General features: G+C 31.7%; 2 protein-coding genes and 1 non-coding gene across 4 annotated transcripts; 1 reads left to right on the forward strand and 2 right to left on the reverse strand.

Annotated features, from left to right (window-relative positions):
- Positions 1 to 3,587: 3,587 nt before the first annotated feature.
- Positions 3,588 to 8,623, reverse strand: MLO3 (Seven transmembrane MLO family protein). Its single transcript, XM_089601038.1, has 15 exons — positions 8,278 to 8,623; positions 8,129 to 8,186; positions 7,822 to 8,033; positions 7,526 to 7,642; positions 6,582 to 6,642; positions 5,835 to 5,926; positions 5,643 to 5,717; positions 5,422 to 5,510; positions 5,181 to 5,230; positions 5,057 to 5,097; positions 4,729 to 4,902; positions 4,528 to 4,563; positions 4,340 to 4,407; positions 4,199 to 4,259; positions 3,588 to 4,086 (listed from the first exon to the last, which is right to left on the reverse strand). The coding sequence occupies exons 1-15, from the start codon at positions 8,401 to 8,403 to the stop codon at positions 3,691 to 3,693; spliced, it is 1,656 nt and encodes a 551-aa protein (XP_089457164.1). The 5' UTR covers positions 8,404 to 8,623; the 3' UTR covers positions 3,588 to 3,690.
- Positions 8,624 to 11,698: 3,075 nt separating this feature from the next.
- TRNAP-AGG (transfer RNA proline (anticodon AGG)) lies at positions 11,699 to 11,770 on the forward strand. The gene has a single exon. It is a non-coding gene; the product is annotated as a tRNA-Pro (tRNA).
- Positions 11,771 to 11,853: 83 nt separating this feature from the next.
- On the reverse strand, positions 11,854 to 13,350 carry LOC149382061 (uncharacterized). Of its 2 annotated transcripts, none has more exons than XM_089601139.1 (4): positions 13,093 to 13,350; positions 12,890 to 12,983; positions 12,356 to 12,812; positions 11,854 to 12,256 (listed from the first exon to the last, which is right to left on the reverse strand). In XM_089601139.1, exons 1-4 carry the CDS (start codon positions 13,118 to 13,120, stop codon positions 12,032 to 12,034), a joined length of 804 nt encoding a protein of 267 aa, XP_089457265.1. In that variant the 5' UTR covers positions 13,121 to 13,350; the 3' UTR covers positions 11,854 to 12,031. The 2 variants fall into 2 exon arrangements, with proteins under 2 accessions (XP_089457265.1, XP_089457266.1); XM_089601140.1 differs by having other exon boundaries at positions 12,890 to 12,974; positions 13,093 to 13,349.
- Between the last annotated feature and the right edge of the window lie 7,335 nt (positions 13,351 to 20,685).

Below are 20,685 nucleotides of genomic sequence, written 5' to 3' on the forward strand. Positions count from 1 at the left end.
ACGACATTCATAGCCCAACAAAGAAAAAAAGAAAAAGAAAAAAAAGGTAATCGACAACCAACTCCTAATATTTTTCGTTCCTAATTAATTTATAGGTGATTTAGCTAATTATTTTTAAAGTTGAGAGTCTTTGATCTACGCACAAAAAACTTTCATTTAATTTTATGAAGAAAAAAAAGTAGTTATAAAATTAAAAAATTTAAAGTATTAGGTAAACTACAAAAGAAAACGTTGGGCCTTAGAGTGGACTTTGCGAATTTGGATATTTTGTCATATACTATAGTTTTAATTTTTTTTTAAACAAAATATAACGAGTTAGGCCACGTGAAACGTTCTGATTGCAAACTAGCCAACGTTTGAACTTTGTTTTTTTCAACAAAATAGCCAATTTCGCTTATATAACAATATAAGCAAAATTTCAATCCCGACTATAACTTTGAACATGTGTTTAATTCAAAAAATATTCACGTAAGTATTTTAGGAATACATAAACACGTATGAGATCAAATATCACACATAACTGTGAGCAGATTTTTAGGAGTTATTATAGATCATTTTATTATTTATTTTCCTTAATTTCCAGCCTGTGCTTTATTTTTTATATTTGATTCCTTAAAATTCTTCCTTGGTATGTCATATTGCAACTTCAATAATATACTTCAGTTTTGAAATCGGAAATCGATTGTGTAGCACGTGGATCCTTGCCCTGGTGCTTTCGTTGTTGATTATGATCCCAAATCGGACCAAAGTTCCGGAGCAAACGCGACATCGATCGATGTTGCCACAACGATAGAGAACCATATCAAATCTGAACCAAGACAAATTCACCTAGGCTTTCGTCATTTCCGTTGCATCAAGTTTGTGGCTGCTAATCTTCATGTGCACGTCATTGTTGATGTGTATGGATGATATTTGTTCAGTGGGTCTACCCTTGTAGACTTGTACTACAAATTATACAACCCTAATTGTTTATACAAGGTGTTTGATGAATTGCCTTATAGAAACAAAGTCTTGAACAAAGTCAATATATTAGTGGTGTTTATTTGTGTTAATGTCTATGTAAATTGGTGTTATATGCGTTATCCTCTTCTATGAAGCTTACTATTATTTGTGTGTTTATTTGTGTTAATATTGATAAAAGTATGTAAATTTGTGTTTATTTATATTAATGTCGGTAAATATGTTACAAAAATGCAGCCTGAATGAAAAAAACAGAGCAGAGAGACAAACTCCTCGTTAATGGAGAGAAAATGAGAGAGAGCCAATTAATGAATGAATGGTTATATTAAACATGACTATGGTCAACTCATTTAATGACTCGTTTATTATTATTATTATTATGAAATACTTAACGAAGAGTATTTTAGATATTTGACCTTCGAACTCACCTCTTCAATTTAAGGGGAGAGAGGACGTTCTACCAACTAATTTAGTCCCTATTATATTGTTTGAGATTGTTTCTAAGGCTAAATGACCACTTTTCAATTAGGGATCTATGTAGGATTATTAATTTATATAGCTGCATCACATTTCGTCCCTTAAAAAGTACAAGTGTTGTACTGGACCTGAACATTGTCGTACAGCCCAGGGAGCTCTGCCTAACTCGAGGTAGTTATAACAAAGCATAAAATCAGTCTCGCATGAGATACTGACTAGATGACAAGATCAAGCTTCGAAATACCATTTTCAACGCCGTTTCGAGCCTCATGATTTACGAAAAATCGACACGCCGATAGAAAATCGAATGAAAATAATGTGAAAAAAGCAAGTGATATGCCGTTTTCAAATGTCGTTTTCCATGAAAAATCGAACAAAAATAATGTTATATATATATATGCTTTCTAATTTTTAACATTATAAAATATATGAAATTTAAAACGTTGTTTATTATGTAGTTTACATAATTTTATTATATTTATATCATTACTTTATACATACATTTTGATTATTTATTGTATATTAGTGCATATATGCATAGTATACATTATTACACCTTATGCATAGTATACATTATTACACCTTATGCATAGTATACAACAATAATTTTAAAAGTCTAATTAGTTCTTTTTTCGGGAAATGACCTCGACTAATAGCAACTTTAATATTTTGGACTAAAATAATAGCAACTATGTTTTTTTTGATATTTTTACTAGTAATTGTAGACTTATATATCTAGAGTTGTTAATTTTAGACTAGTAAGTCTACAACTTATGACAACTGTATACTTTCATGTCTACAGTTACTAGTAAAAGTGTCAAAAAAACATAATTGCTAATATTTGGTCCAAATTATCAAAATTACTACTAGTTGATCGTCATTTCCCTTTTTTTTTTTTTTTTATTCTCTCTAATCTGAAAAGCCCAGACCCACAAGCCCATTAGAGCATTATTGTTTCTGACTATTGCGTTTTTTCAGTGTCTCCATGGCTGCACTTTTAGTTATGTACTTCGTCTTCTTCGTTTGCAAAAATAAGAAAATATAATGATATATACATATACAATATATCAATGGTTACTAGTAACAACGAACAAAATCGCCACCATGATATTGGTGATTTTACGGTAAGAACAAGTTCAACGGTTATAAATTGCTGACTCTCGCCGGACGAGAAAAATCGCTCCACATTGCCCTTTTCTCCGATTTCCTTCGATATTCTTCGATTTAACGTATATTTTTTCTTGAAAAATAACGAAATTTGTCGGCCATTTTTTGGTAAAACGGTGTGCCGTTTCGGCCACAACCGAGCGACAACTGACAATAAAACGAAAAGTGTTGTCTTCGTCGGCTGCCAAGCCACCAGCAGCGACGGCGCCAGCGAATTTCGCCGATTTTTGGCGACATTTAAAACTTTGGTCAAGAATGATTCAATTAGGCACTAATGAACAAATCGAAGTGAATGCGTGTCACGAGCAGGAGAGAAGACGACCATTGAGCTGAGGACATGCCCCCGCAACTTTTGGAGCTTGTTAGTCATATGTTTTACAAATGGATAATTACAAAATTATGATCATTTAAAAACTATTTTTTTTTATCGTGATCCATTAATTGTTTTTAATTTTAAAACTATGACCAAGTTTGTAAAAAAATAACTGCTATTTATTGACAAGTTTGTTAATAAACACAATTATTTATTGACAAGTTTGTAAATAAATAGTCATACTTTTACTTTTAGAATGAGAGGTAACTAATGAATTTTGGTATAAGAATAAAAAAATATAAAAAATAAGTGGTAATAGTTATAGAATTATCCCTGGACATATATAATACCAAAAAATAGAATCCAAAAATATACCTATTACAGTCTTTTATATGCCAAGACTAGCTACAAGTTACAATAAATTAAAGCATTCCTCGAACGGGGTAGAGTAACAAATGATATTGAAACATCACATTAAAATATATAGCAAAAAATCCATGCATTATAATTAGTCAAACATAGCCAATAGGTTAAAAGGGATATCACATAAACCCTTTAATAATTAAGCATTCGAGGAACGTCAAGATCGACAATATTTATCTATATCCCAGACTAAGACTGAGACTTACTAATTTTACGGACAACTGGACAAGACCTATATCACTCGCCGATCCTAAAACTTGAAATATAATTAGCTTATATGTACTTCAAATCTTGCACCAGAAAGCACCAAAAAAAAAAACAAAAAAACAAAGTATATATATATATATATTCTACTTAGTTGAAAAAATTTGTTGCTCGTCGACATTTTCTATTTTTACACGTTGCACTGTGGTAGAACTAGAAGCAATACTGTTACTATGTTCTACGACGATCTCGGTGCTGGTCGAAACACCACAGGCAAGTTGATCTGCAAAAGTCGGCGATCGGCTGTGATGATTATGATGATGATGATGATGATCAGAAGAACTGAGATCGGTGGTGGTGGTTGTAGAGGAACGGTCGTGATCACGATGCGATGTTGATTGATCTTCTTGATCATGATCATGATCGTGTGAACCTCTAATTTGATTTTGGTGCTTCCTCTTTTTCTTCACACCGGCGTGCCATTTCCTTATGGCCTTCACGGTATGCTCTTCTAGAACCGATCTCTTGAAATTTGAACCCATCTATACGTGCATGTATAGTTATATAAATATATTGTATATTATAACCTGAGCTGCCTTTGATGACGTGTATATACGTGGTAGAATTGGTTATATATTATTATTAACTAATTACCTGTGTCACGAGAGCATATAGAGGAAGGGTAATATAACTGCAAATGACTTGAACCATCACCCTGATTGATACAAATATTAATTAATTAGGGTTTAACGTGTATAAGGATTAAAGAGTTTTAATATATCAGGGATTACTTACGCCAAAACCACCCTTGTGATTATAATCGCTGTATGTTCATGATAGCAAGACGTTATTCCAAATTGCCACTATATTTGTGTAAATTAATGAGAAGAGGAATTAGAAAACAACGGAAATGAAAAGAGATGAATAATATTAACATGGATATTACACAGTGAAGTAAGATATTGATATATTATTATACATACCGTGACCCAGACAAAGAAAGCAAGCTCAAAAGAATTCTGTAAAAAAAATGAAAAGAAAAAGAGGTAAAAATATATAGTAGTATTTTCGATTTAATTGTTTGAAGTTGAAAGCAAAATATCAACAAGGTAACAATATATTTCAGCAATTCTTTTGTATTTCTTCTGCTAAACTATGATGAGAAGTGTGTTGTAAGTAATTACCATAAACAAAGTCAAATGCAAAATGGTGAGAACGTATTTGGGGTGACCGAACCAGAACAGATCATCATTGGGTTGGACCAAAGGGCTTCCAATGATTACATTATTCTTTTCGCTCACTTTGAGAGCCATTTTTGCAACAATCACTTCCAACTTTGTTCCAAGAATAAGCACTATCTACAAGTCAACCAAACCACAGCAACAATAATTTTAATACTATTATAATGAAAAGAACATGTATTGAAAAGAAGAAGTGGAAAGAAACATGAATAATCACATAGCTTATATTAAGGTGTAAAAATGGCTTTTTATCCTTTAACTGAGTACTTACTATTAGTGGGACGAATGAAACCCATAGGTATACATGCCAACCTGATTTGTAACTATATTTTATTAGTACTTTTTCAGAACTTGCTCAATTTACTATAGGAAAATAAAGTTGTAGCAACACTTACCATGCACGTCCACGAGCATGAAGATGACCACTATTAGCCACATGAAAGGGCTTCAAAGACCAAAATACTTGTGTAAGTAAGTTATTTATACCCATATCTAATTATTTAATAAAGATTACATTAATTCCATTAAATAAACAATTAGTAAAATGATATGAAAAATATCATACAAGGAATTTTATAGGTATTGTTTTTAATTCAAGGTATAAATTAAATAGTGTTACATATGGTAATGATATACCTGATGCCAACTACGAGTTTGAAATCATCCTCAAGTGATCTTTCAATATACTTTTGAAAATTAAATGCAGTATTTGTTGACAAATGAGCCTGCAAAAGAATTGCCAAACTTCTTAAGAAAATAATTAATAACGGTCGACTTATTAATTTATAATCATAGTAGATGAATTAGTTTAAAGCCAATAGCATGTTAAGTAATGATCAAGAACAATAGGAACAAACCGAAATGAAACCGTGACGTAAAGTGAAATAATCAACTTTTGCCACTGAATGGAAGAATTGTCTGAAGAAGCATTCCTGCCCATATATTAAAAAAATTATATCATCGAGAATTAATTAGCTAGATTTCCTTTGAAATTCAAAATTTGCAAAAAGAAAATTATTAAATTAAGGCAAGGACTCAAAATATCTCACAATCCAAAGGAGAACAAAAGACGTTTTCGTGAAAGAATTCATATGTCTGCGCGCAAATGTTGTTTGTCTCGTGTACCTGAATCGATAAGGATCTAAAATACAATGAAATAAGTAAATAAAAAAAATATTATTTAGTTAGCTTAAGAAAAATCCCCAGTGTGATATTCTGAAAATTTACCATTTTGTTCCATGTATAATTACAAATTTATTTTCTCGTATGTATCCAAAAGCTTGATCACCGACACTCTAGGTGACTTTTATGGCTATTAGTTCCTTTTAGTATTTTGTACTTTTTCTTTATCTCACTCGTGATCACTCGACTTTATTTGGTTACTAGACAAATTTGACTTTGAGGTTTGATATTTCGTATTTTGACACGTCACTATTATTTTATAATTGCCCAATGTGGAGCTGAGATCATTAAAGAAAATTAATAGTAGGGCCTTCACTAATATTAAAGCACCATACCTATCCCAAATATGATTTATTATTTGGTATATATATATTAATCTGCTTTTATCAGCACTAGGATGAAGAGCATGGACTGTAGGCCAAACTTTGGGACCATGAAAACGCATGCATCTTGATCTTTTTTTTTTTTTTTTGATAAAGCATGCATCTTGATCTTGGTATTGAAAAAAAGCAATAATAGTTGATGAGATCTCATAAAATAATCTAAAGAATATTTCTTATTTTGTTACTTTATACTTCATAAAACAAGACATTATTTGTTTTGCTGTTAATTACCATTAGCAATTTGGTATTCGACCGTCTGAGTTTCCTTCTCCCAAGCATCCCATCGCCTCATCTATAATGTACATATAACAAATACAATTTTTATATTAAGAATCGAATATATCTTGTCTTGTCACAGTTCAAAATAATATGTTTGTAAAAAAATATGCATGCATACTGATCACCAAAGTCAAAATCACCAAAAATCACCATTATTTCTTACGACACACTTAATGCTCTTTTCAATTAACTTTTTGGACGAAAGTGGATGACCAAATCAACCGAGCACATTAATTGTGTTCTAAAGACTTTTATTGTACGTTCGACAAACTTACATTATTAAAGCAGTCCATAGTATAAATTAAGTTACTCTATAATTTTTTATACTATGCAATGCCTTTACATATAATACTAGTAAGTTACATAGATTTAATTAATTTATTTGTTACTTTATATACATACATTAGTTAAGTAAGTGAAGGTGAGTAGTTTCAGATTATGTTATCAGGATTCCTTAGCTTACAATCGCAACTACTTAGGCACACAAATGTTTTCTTTTTTTCTTTTTTCTTTTTCGGACCCACATGCAAACTGCAATTAATATCGGCCAATAGAAACCAACTCAAGGAACACGCCTATATTGACCAAGTATATATGAATACTACTTTTATGTATGATTATTTATGGTTCAAATTTTGTAGGCTTACTAAGAACACAAATCATCTAAACAATAGTGTAATAAGAAGTCAAACTCTTCTAGAAGTCAATCTCCAATTAATATGCGGTCATTAATTGGCTACATAGCTCTTGGAAAAAAAATGAGCAAAAGCTATAATCTGCTTGGATATATCATATATATGATCATTACAACTTTAGAGAAAAATAGTTCATAATATATATGTATATATATATATATATATATATATATATATATATATATATATATATATACGTACCTTGGCTCTTCCCAAAGCCATAGTGAGGGCACTGTAGAGGATTTGCATGATGGCAAGCACAAATATAAAGTAGTTGAGCTGGTTCATCCCTTCCTCTGATATTAATGACGTCTTTCCCTACAATATATACGCAATCAACTTTAAATAAGATACATATATATATATATATATATATATATATATATATATATATCATGTTTCGTTTTATGTCTTTATTTGTATATATGGAAATTGTATGCTAAACCTAACCATACCACACTTAGATTAAATAATATATATTATATATATACATATACCAGAGATTCACAGTAATCATGCGATTCAGAAGAATGTTGATGATCATCATCATCATCGGACAATCTTCTCGAAATAGATTCAGTGGTTTTGGTGGTCACACTTCTCCGGCATGGAAGCATGGTATATGAAACTTCCGTTGGTACGCAAATCTTGGAAACGGGTCTTTGCGTTGCAGCCAATAACAGTGACATCAATCCCAAAAGTATGAGCACTGCAAATACATAAACATAACGTATATATATACCCCAAATTCAATGCATCGTAAAATCATGGGCTCAAAAGTATAATCAATGGCTATAAGAAAACCTGATTTGAGCTTCTCCACGGCCTCAAACAACGCAGTTTTCCTGTTTCTTTTCAGCCACTGCGTGGTGAACATTGCATATATACATGTTTATACATAACATATGAATATGGGTAAAACTATATACAGATACACAAACGTAAACACTTACGTTACAGAGTAGATGAATCAAGTGATCGGCGAAGATTGAGAGAGAGATGAAAATAAAACAAACGGTTGCGACAGCCCAAGTGGGCGTCTCTTGCAGAGTCCGAGAAGTCCCTAATTGACCCGCCATTTATGTATTAATCTAATAACCAAGCTAATTTATATGGCTAATTATATTTGGTACTACTATGTATATGATCAAACCATGTATACATATAATCGATATCAAGTATATATAGATTAGAGAATTCTGGGGATTCGATGGGATAAGGAAAGAGAGGTGTTTTGTAAGAGGTGGGAGTGTTTGAATTCTTCAACCGTGACTCGTGAGTGACTTATTATTGTCGCTCATTTTATTTATTTATTATTATTTATTTAAAAGTCCAAGAGTATTGCAGTCGGTGAAGGTGATATCCCCCATGAGGTGGTTTCTGATACGGTTCAATCGATAAGACATAAGTTACGCTACATATAGTAGTCCTGAGATTTATTTATTTTTATTAATTTTTTGGACATGTGTCGTTATCAAGATATGATCACCATTAATGAATTGTTTGGTTTTCCTATCGCTTTGGGTCGCTCCTATAATTGCGTTTATTTATTATTGTTTATTACAACTAACTACCACGTAATGAGTTGGATATGTGGATATTGGGATCATAAAATTTATTGACCTGAAGGGAATCATATATTGGGTCACTGCTTGTACTCGAGTATTTTTTATTTATTTCATTTATCTAACCCTCTTGAATAATTTTCTTTATATTTCTGCGAATGACCATAACTCACTAATATGACCTCAAAATTCCAGGGATAGAGCTTCACATCAGTGCGATTTCAGTTCGATCGCTCTCTACTAGATTAATAAATATTTGACGTATTAAACCTTTTTTTAGTCTACTTACATGTACTCTCTAACTACGAAGTTTGGTCGTTAGTTATTTATACGTTACCTTTACTTTGGACTCTTTCCACGTTTCAAAGACTGAGATATATATTTCCAATATAATGACCTAGTCACAAGATGATTACGTATATATAGAAACCGCCTTCGTAGACAGAGACGACTTAGAAGAAATGTTAAAGCTACACGTCCCAGTTTGTCGTCATTATACATCCCCAAATAGAATTGAGTTTAGAAAAAAAAAATTAATATATTAGAGGCCAAAAAGCTTGTGATCATCATGATTGACTATAATTTAATTACTGATGCAGAAAAAAAAAACTATAATGAAAATTTTGTTTTGTCATTTATATACCAACAATAATTGGTTTTGCATGGAATGGAACATAAATATTTGAGCTTAGACTTTTTCAGTTCCAAATCCAATATAGTTCTTCAAAGAAAAAAAAAAAAAGCAAATATATATTAATTAAAATTCCCTTTCGTTGAATACGTGGACTTGGCCAATAAAGAATATGACATGTCACTTGCCCGTTTCTATGAAATTAATAATTTTGTATTTAGATGTAGACCCAAAACATTAATTTCTGTTTCTTTAATCCTAATTTCTCGTCATTCAGTGTGTCCAGGTGAAAGCATCATTCAGTCGTCAAAGTTGTGGTCAATAGTCAAACATTGCGCATATTCGATATTTATTATAATAATAACAAATATATTCGACTTTATCCGGAGTCAATAATCCGGATTCAAAATTTCTAAAATAAAAGACTCAGAAAAAAAACAGTCAGAGAGAAATGGTCCACATTCCACAAGGGCTTGGGAAGATTTAAAAATTGTAATGTAGTCACGAAGTATATTTTTATATTTTTATTATGAGAATGCTTATACTTCAGAACTAAAATGCTGACAAAAAATCATAATCACTCAATTTTTCTCCATGCATTGACTTTTCCGCTTTCCAAGTATTTACTCACGAATTCAGACTTACCATAAGAACAAAGAAGCAGTGATCAAATCAATTTCCTGGGAGATTCGTATGAAGTTATTAGTGTTTGAAGACATGAATCAATAATACCTTCAAGCTATAGCCAAAAGTAAGTATAATTTAGGGAAAATAACACATTTATACCATGTGTTTTAGTGAAATGTCGAGTTTAACCCTCGGTTTTCAAAAATGTCGAGTTTATACCCTCTGTTTAACTAAAATGACAAAATTATACCATCTGTTTAACTAAAATGACGAAATTATACCCTGAAATGAATAACTGCGTCACAAATATCCCTTTCATTGATATTTGTGTGTATGTACTTCGTCTTAATATATGAGCTTGCGGAGACTAAAACTTTCTCTCATGTATTAAGACGAAGTACATACACACATATTTACAGAGGAGAGTAGAAATATAATATGCTCCATAGACAGAGACCTTGATTATTAAGCTTAGCAGAATGAAAAAGTTAAAAAAAAAAAAAAAAAAGAAAAAAAAAAAGATAAAGAACATCAGTTATTTAAAGAAAATGAACAAATTATTTTGAAAAAAGTGTTGGGAAAAAGTCTGCGAAACATTGCAAAACCAGACCCTAAAGAACATTTGCAGAAAAAATTTCATCTTGATCAATGAAAAAGATATCTAGCGAGATTATATATCATGGTCAAAGAAGCTTAAGTCCTATGCCGCATTGTACTTGAAAAATCTCAGAATTACTTTGCACTTCACTATTGTTTGGGAAACAATTACAAAAAGGCGTTAAGACTAAAGAGAGACTGATGATAACCGACAGAACAACCAACAAAACTGACGCGAGAGGCGACTCTTTAAGTGCGAAGGCTCGTGCTTTTCAAAGAAAGAAAGGCTTCAAAAGCTTTGCAATTGAAAATCTTCCTAATAAGTAATAAGAGAGCACCACGGATTAATGAAGAAAAAAAAGAAAAAAAAAAATTATTCAGACATTAAAAAGGAAGCGAGAGAAAGAGCCTCCAAGGTTCAGTCCGGAGCCCATAATTTCCACCAACGATAACTCTCGGAGCCCTAGATTACCCATTTCTCTTTCAGCAAAAATAGAGCACATATAAATAGATGAAATCCCCAAACAACAAAGATGAAGCGAAAGAAAAAAAAAATGTCATACCTGCCATTAAAAATCTTTCATTCTTAGTCGCAAACACAGCCTGATCCTCCCTCTTCACCTTTGCGCCGGTCCGATCGCCGTCACCACCGCCGGGGTACAGAGACCTCCGGTACCATGCCGCAATGGGACAAACAAGCACATTTTGGGTTTCTCAAACCCTAGAACACGAATTACAAGGTTATACAGAAATGTAAAAGAAATATAAAATCGAGGATTGAGAAAGAGAGTGAGAGAGTGGCGCGGTGTTAATTTATATACCTGTAAAACTTGGCGTACAAGTTTCGAGGTTTTGGCGGGGTTTAAGGGGGCTGTGAAAGATCCAGTGGTTTTTACTGGAATAGGACCCACAGATACTGGATAATAAAAGTAACCTGGATTTAATTCACAAAAAGGGCATTTGGTCTAGTGGTATGATTCTCGCTTAGGGTGCGAGAGGTCCCGAGTTCAATTCTCGGAATGCCCCTATTCTTTTTTTAATTTGCTTCTATATCATTTTCAGCATTGATCACATAGAAAAGAACACATAAATCAATCCTCTGAAAGCTATGGATAAAACACCATTGAAAAAATATAGAACAAAAACTCCGAAATACAAACACTGTTGTACAAGCAACAATAAACATGTATGTTGAACAAATTTTACAAAGCAGTGAAGCACAATAGATTGATATATAACTATATGCATTATATTTATCCGTAAAAAAATTCTGAATTTCACTGCACGTTACATTTTTCCCTGGTCCTTGGTTTTAGCGGCTTCAATTTCTTGATCAAGCCCAGAGACCTGATTTGTGGTCTGAGGTGTCTCCGATTTCCCATCGATCGTCGTTGACTTCTCGTCCATCAGAATTCCATAGCTCACGCACACCTCTCTCCACTCTCTCTGTCCTCCTAAGTTCCCATTTCGCCCCAAATACCTCTTCAATTCCAATCGCAGCTTCGTAATTGGCTACACAATAAGAATTAATTAAAAAAAAAAAAACATTCAGAAACTACCATTAAAACGTCGATTCGTGATCAGAAAGAACGATTAAATTTGTGCGATAACCTCGGCTTTGGATTCGAGCGCGAGAGTGAAGAATGCGGCGGAGACGAAATGCTTTCCGACGGACTCGGAGAGCTTGATCTGAGCGAGCCAGTACGACGACGTTTCGAGCCTGTCGAACCTGCATTTGCTGCAGATCTTCGCGCTCTGGTACTTCGACGCCGCCGGATCGGACCGGCCCGGGGAAGGAGACGCCGACGCCGCCGGAGCCGGAACCGTCGCGATCGGAGTCTTCTCATCGATCACTTCTTCTTCTTCTTTTTCAGAAACAATTAATCTAGGTTTAGGGTTTTCTGAGGAATTATTCTTGTTCTTGCTCCTCTTCTTCTTCGTAGGCTCGGGGATCGGAACCCTAGTCGTCGGATTCCATTCCGGAAGCCTCCAAGAGATAGGCTTGATCGAGGCGGGCTTCTCGGCAGGGATGTTCGCGTTTCGAACGGTCCCAAAAACTCTGGTTTGCCTGGACAATCAGTGCGTGTTGTTTCAAAAAGCTTTCGAAGATGAAAGAAAATTGAGATTTTCATCAATTTTTAGTACCTGGAAATTGAAGTTTCTTTGGAGAAGGTTTTCGAATTGTGCGTGGGTTTCCGATTCGGCTTTGATTTCACGCCCTGCTTTTTGCCTGTTTGAACTTTGAATTTGAATCCAAACAAGAAACACGAGTTTTTTTTTTTTTTTTTTTTTTTCCGTGCGCAAATAATGAAAACAAAGTATAGAAGAAATTGAACCGGAAAGAGTACCTGGGAATGGAGTGGGATTGGGATCCATTGGAATTGAATTGAAATTTTTGGACAAGGAAAAATAATTGTGATTGGTGAGGAATTATAAAATGCTAGACGAACATGTGAAGAAAGGAGTGAAGTGAAGAAAGGAATTCGAAATTGAAAGTTTGAAATGGAATCAAGAAAACGCGGGAACAGGTTTGTGATACGCTCCAATAGGCCATACGGTACGGCCCATATCTCTACTTATTTTTTTATTTTTTATTTTAGAGTCATTGGACTATTTTTTTTTTCTTCAAATAAACGAGGCAACTGAAGAGTTAACGAAATAGACAAAAATATCAGTACCATTTTTTATAATATGATTTTTTCTAATATCCCGAACGATGCTAATAATATGGAAACTGAAATTTTCGTGATTACATATGATTAGTTTTACTTCGGGTAACTAAAGCGGATGCTATGAGGTTAATTGTTTGTTTTTTTATTTTTTTTTATATAAATCAAAAAAATGTTTTTTTTAATACAATTTGTTTTGTCATAGTTAAATTTTGGTTGAAATTAATCTTTATCCATCATGGCATGCATGTGAATTGTATTGAATCTTTGTTGAGAAGTTTGAGAAATTCATCAACTATATTATTATTATTATTATTGGTCTCGTTTGTCATAACTTTGTTTAAAAAAAATGTTTTTAGATTCAATTTTTGAAAAAAAACTGTTTTTTTTTCAAAAACTGACAAGTGTTTGGTAAACTGTTTATAAAACAGTTGTTCTTGGTGACAAAAACTGATTTAACGTTTGGTAAAATAAATATATTATAGTAAAAAGACTAAAATAGACATGTTCTTAAAAATTAAATAATTATTATTAATATGCTTATTTATATGCATATATAGAGAAGAAGAAAAAGATAACGTAACAAGACAAACTACTATCATTTCCGTTAATATGTAATACATATCTCCCATATGTAATACATATCTCCCCATATGTTATTAACAATACATAATATTAAGACTGGGCTTTATAAGGTATAGTATGCATATTTTGTATTATGTTAAACAGGATTGAATACATATACACAGACATATGTATATAAATATTATTTGCGGTTAATTGCGATGTATTCAAGAAATATAAACAAAGAGATGGATCACATTCGTGATATTATTATACAAATTTTACTTCAAAAAAAAAAATCTTTCGACTATACATGAGATATTAATTTATGCTTAAGAAAATCACATAGTTTAATTTATGATAGAATATATATAATAATGTGTATGTTATATTTTGAATTTCAGTAAGGTAAATAGTCTATAGAATCTAAAGGCAAGCTTGGAATTAAATTTGATATGATTTTGTATTTCATTACTAATAAGGCAATTAATTAGTAATTCTTGATGGTTTATTGGTATTATATGGCATTGTTTATCCCAATAATCACCGGAAACTGTACTTAACTTTCAAGAAACCACATAAGTTATGTATTCCATTTTCAAATACGAGTTTGTGCTTCTAATGAGCGACAAATCAGACGTGCTTTGATGAAATCCGATTCAATCCAAGTGATTTTGACGAGCCACGACAAAGTTCTTTTCGGTGTTCAACGTTCGTCGCGCTCTTCTTTCCGGTTTAAGCTTCTGACACTCAAAATGACCAAAAAAGTAAGATTTTCATCTTTATTTTGTGTTTTGATTACTGTAGGATGGATTTAATAATGAGTAGAGTTATTATTATTGATTATTTGGATTAATTTGGGGTTTTTCCAATGAATTAAGATGTTTCTTGATGAAATTCATGGATATTTCCGATGAATTCATATGAAATTGATAGGATATTTACGATTTTTATAGAATATTATGACTCATCGGAATATGAATTCATATGAATTCAGGTGAAATTGATAGGATATTCAGATGAAATTGGTACAAAAACCGATTTAAGATGATTAAATAAGTGAACTTACCCATTTTTCAGCGAATTCTACCAAATGGATAGAAGTTTTGAGGATAGAGATAGAGAGAGAATAGAGGAAATGAGGAAAATAGAGGAAGAATGAGAGAAATATGGTTAAATTGACTGAAACGAGTATTTTTGTCCGAATTTCGGTCAAAAGTCTAGTTTTTTTATATTTTTCAACTAATGAGTATAGTCTTGATATTTTTAAAATTTTGAGGTCTTCAAAATGAAATTTCTCTATCTAAATAGAGCATTAAATCTAATTAAATAAAAATAATTGAGTCTGTGTACCTTAATTTTGTAGAAGCGTAATATGTGTTTTGTTTAGTCATACATTTACTTTAGTATCATATACAACATAAGACCTCTCAATGCATAGTTGATAAGGACAATAAAATAATAATATCTCATTTCAGATATCATAAATTTTAAATGTTTATTAGCCTAATCTTATTTTTCTTTTTGGCCTTTGTCATTATATAGATATATACACACGTATGGGTGCTTGACTTTCTAATTGTTTCTTACAATGGGCTACGGTCAGAGTTTGCGAGCGTATTTTACTAGCCGGTACTCGGTAGTACACATACGAATAGGAATATTAATATGGAATTATTGTCTTTCCTATATCAAGCCATGTCAACAAATTAAAGCCACCAGAGCTAAAGACTTTTTTTTTTGAGGGGAAAGTAACTTCATTAAAACGCAGACTGAATGTCTGAAGTTACAAAATCAACCAGCCACGCAGGGCAAACATCAATCCACCAACAAGACTTAGAGTAGGCCGCACAGTGATGAGCCACACAGTTAGCCGCCATATTACACTTCCTTGGAATCCACTTGCAGCTCACAGGAGTGTTCGCGAGAGCCTCGCAGATGTCACGCACAACCGGACCTTGAATTCCTCTTAGGTGGCGCTTCTCAATCCACCGAACAGCTTGTTGGTTGTCGGACTCCACCTCAGATACCCTCCAGTCATTAGCCCTGGAAAAATTGAGCCCCTCCCTGATCGCGAGGCACTCCGCTGTCAATCCACCAGAGCTAAAGACTTTGTTATCATGTCAATGCAATGACTGCCGATGAAAGAAAAATGTCAATGCAATGACTTGCTTTTCTCCGGCAAGTTGCAAAACCATGGCCGTGGTTCATCTCGGCATGAAAAAGAAGTGAAAATATCACTTTTGGTAGTATGCCTTCCATTATTTAAAGAAGTTGATAATTTCGTTAGATAATTTGTTGCCTTCCGAAAGTTAACAGAAGTGATATTTCCGTTATGCAATTTTTTAGCTAAATGTTAATTAAAAAAACAAATAATATCAACCGTTAAATATTTAATTATCAACGGTTCATAATTTTTTTAATTAAATAATACAAATACAAATGACTAATGGAAATCAGCGAAATGAATCCAATGGAAATCACCGAAAGGAATCCAAAAGCTAAAAGTATACGGTTCAGAATTTCTAAAATTGTCATTTACTTTCGTGAAGTACAAAAAAACAAATAGTGGCATTCATTCCGCTAACTTCTGTACCGTTAACCCAGCATGAGGCGTGATATAGTTTTTAGGAATCCAAAAGCTGAAAATCTCAACTTTTAGGAACATTTTTTTTTTGTCTATTAAATTACTAAAATGATCTTATTCAACATTAAATATTATTAAAATTACCACAGTTTTTAATGAGTCACTGTTAGTATAACAAACAGCTATACGATGTTATATGGACCTATTCATATATATATAATATATAATCGAAAGAAGCATGTCAGGCTACAAAACAACTATCCATATTTTATGGGTCACGTATATTATATATACATAATACATATATATACAATATAAATTTATATAAAATATTTATATATTTTAACTATTAATTTTGAATTTGATTAATTAAATATAAATATATATTTATTACATTTAATATTAATAATTATTATTAACTTCAAAATATGTCTATTTATGTGAATCATTATATAAATCATTACTATTTATAACTAAAACAAATGTATATTTTGGTTTTTTTATCATATTTTTATCAAACGCTAAATTTGTCTATGCTACTAGTAAAAATTATTTTAAAACAGTTTGTCAAACGCTTATTTTCTTTTGAAAATATCAATCTTTTTACAATAATTTTAAAAGCATTTTTTTAAAAAACACAATAATATCAAAGGGAGTCAATATTCAGCCCGCGCGAGGCAAAGATATATGTGCAACAATTACCACACATACTACTGAATACTGATTAAACAAATTAAATCGCACATTACTATGCGTATAGAGTAATACGACAAATTTAACTGTTTAGTAATATTCATTGGTCAAAATTTTGCACATTAGTGAGACCCTTGAAATTCATGTGCAAAGATATTAGCACATGTATTTCCCTACCAAAAGATATAATATTAGACTAATCAGGATCGATGTAAGCAAATTTGCAGAATATGTGGTCCGGAATGATCATGACCATAAGATCATACATTTTATAGCACAATAACAAATTCCACTAGAAGCACGACTTACAATTCGTAAGTAGTTATTCAATTTGCGACCGCTATTGTTACTGACGATTTTTTTTTCTTGGTCCCTCTCATAATTTTTTTTGCAGCGGTCCTTCTCATAACTTTTTTTTTTTTTGAAGCGGTCCAAGCTGGTCTTTGATAAGCGAATAATCCAATTATATGACTCTTAGGCATTTTCATAAATTTAATATCTCCTTCATGGAATGGTCATATATATTATATAGTTAGTTGATTCTACGAAAGACAGTACATAATATAATATTTGTGGTTTCAGGATTCTATCTTTTGGATTTTTATAATCAGTTCTCCGCATTTTTCGGTGACAAGGTTTTTCTAAGAAGACTTTTCTATGAGCATACTGTTTTATTTGTCACGGATTATTTGCTCTTGTACTGTGCGTATCGTTTGAATATGTGTCTATTTCACATTGGTGGTGGTTTATCTTAACATACTGTAATAAATACTAAATAAGCTGTAAAATAAATAAATAAATATATATATATACCTTCTATAGTATGAATTTTACAATTAAAAAAAATTAATTTATTTTAGGAAAAATGGTATGAACTAACCAATTCAAACTATGACTTTTGCAAAATAGTCATAGTTTCATTAGGTATAGCAAAATAGCCAACTGAGAGTACTACGACTTTTAATCTTGCCTCGATTAATTTTAATCCAGCTTTCATAAAACTTACATTCTGTCTTTATAGTTCGTTGGGATTAAATTTAATCCAGCTTAGATTAATCTTACTTTGACTAGTTTGCATATAGTTGACAAACTATGATTATTTTGCAAAAGCTTAAGTTCTATTTGACTATATAGCCGCTTGACCCTTTATTTTATACGGATGCTGAATAGATTTCAAGTTTACATAAGCTTAATTATTTATTTTAATTTTTTTTAGAATTTTCTGATGTCTTGTTATTTTATGCCTATGAATCTCCTTGGAATGATTTATTTATTATTATTCATCGTTAACATACATTAAAATAATAAACCTTTAATTTCCCTTTATTAGATAGCATCATCATACTTCATGAATTCGAATATTATTTTTTACAAGGTAATTATTAAACCGATTTAAGGAGTATTATGAACAATCGTATGGAGGAGAGAAGAGATTAGATTTGGTGACGTTTTTTTTTTTTTTTTTTTTTTTTTGCCGAGGAGAAGAAATGGTGATAGTAAAGGGTGTGCAAGTTTTTGAGGGGCTTCATGAGCATGGGTCGTCCATCTATGGGTCGTATATACACACGAGTAACTAATTAGCATCGACGCACTTTATTTAATTCTTAGGTTTGGATGTATTAGAAACGATTCGGATTTGTGGCAAATTTTCTCATTATATTTTCCAACCTCCTTACATCTACATATGTATTTGTATTTGTATTTTGCTTTGCGTTGTTTGTTTGCATCTCCTTACAGAGTTCCTTCGTAAATTTATTGATAGATCTACATTATGCATGAGGTCATCCTATGATTGATCGGTTCCGTTCACCAACTGACGAGATTTTTGTAAAAAAAAACTAAAAAAAATGTTATGCTCGATATTTTGTGTGCCTGCATTATTATTAGTTTTTCAATATCGAGTGTGATAAACGCTTGAAGGTCATAAAATACATGCTTTCGTCTTTTTACTTGACTGATCAAGTTTATCGACTTTATAGTCCAATTTAGTGAAGACTGAATACACATTTATCTAATAAGGAAATTTCATTGAGTAATTCATAAACAAAACATGTAATTACTAGGCATTTTCTGATAATTGGAAGAAAGGTGAAATATTAAGAGACACTACTTGAGGAGCTTTGGTGGATAAGGAAGACTTGGACCAAGTTAGGTCTAAATATAAAGTCTATGCCAAAAATATTGGAAGACCCAATACATACATGCATACAATATGATGTGTGCAAGCAATAATCTATTTAAATGAAATATATGCGACATTTCGCTTTTTGAAATTGTTTGTTTTGATAAACGCTAGAAGGTCATAAAATACATGCTTTCGTCTTTTTACTTGACTGATCAAGTTTATCGACTTTATAGTCCAATTTAGTGAAGACTGAATACACATTTATCTAATAAGGAAATTTCATTGAGTAATTCATAAACAAAACATGTAATTACTAGGCATTTTCTGATAATTGGATGAAAAGTGAAATATTAAGAGACACTACTTGAGGAGCTTTGGTGGATAAGGAAGACTTGGACCAAGTTAGGTCTAAATATAAAGTCTGAGCCAAAAATATTGGAAGACCCAATACATACATGCATACAATATGATGTGTGCAAGCAATAATCTATTTAAATGAAATATATGCGACATTTCGCTTTTTGAAATTGTTTGTTTTGATATCAACATTAACCAAGGCTCCTCAAGTGCCTATAATAGTTTTTTTTTTAGTTGTACTATACTATTTTTTGGCTGGAACTTGATACATATATGTAGTGCTGTCAGTCAATTGAGTCGGATTGTTCGTGGGCTAACTGGTCCGATTTTTTTAGAGATTTTGGGTCGGTGTCCTTTATAAAAAGAGTCGGGCCGAACCGAGCTTCATGAAGAGCCTGAGTTGGGCCGAAAGTATACGCCTTCAAATTCGGCTTGGCCCCGGGCCCTCAAAAAAACCCAATTTGGATCTGATCCGGACCCTAATTATGTCTGATTCGGGGCCCAACCCTTTTTAAATAAAATAATATTATATATATGTTTTATCTATAAAAAAAGTACGTTTGACACATAAATTTAAATTAATGATATTAATATTTTTACTAACATTTTTCTGTTTTGATTGAAATTTTATTTTTTTGAATTAAAAAAATATTTTTATACTATTTTTTCATAATTAGAATTTGGGGCAAAAACTATTTTTTTTTAAATAACTCATGATCAAATGTAATATAAGTTTAAGAACAAAAAAAAATTAAAATAGGTTTTAGATTTTTTAAGAATTAGTTATAACTACATATATATACACTTATACATATATAAATTAAATTTTAGAAATACTAAAATTTCAAGTTTGTTGGAAAAATAAAATCATCAACTTTGTTACAAAAATCAATAACTAAAAAAATTGAAAGCGAAATTATTATTTATACTATATAGAAAAAATATG

Source organism: Urtica dioica, chromosome 11, assembly GCF_054948205.1.
Source record: "Urtica dioica subsp. dioica isolate 48M chromosome 11, U.dioica_male_clone48M_v1_H2, whole genome shotgun sequence".
NCBI lineage: Eukaryota > Viridiplantae > Streptophyta > Magnoliopsida > Rosales > Urticaceae > Urtica > Urtica dioica.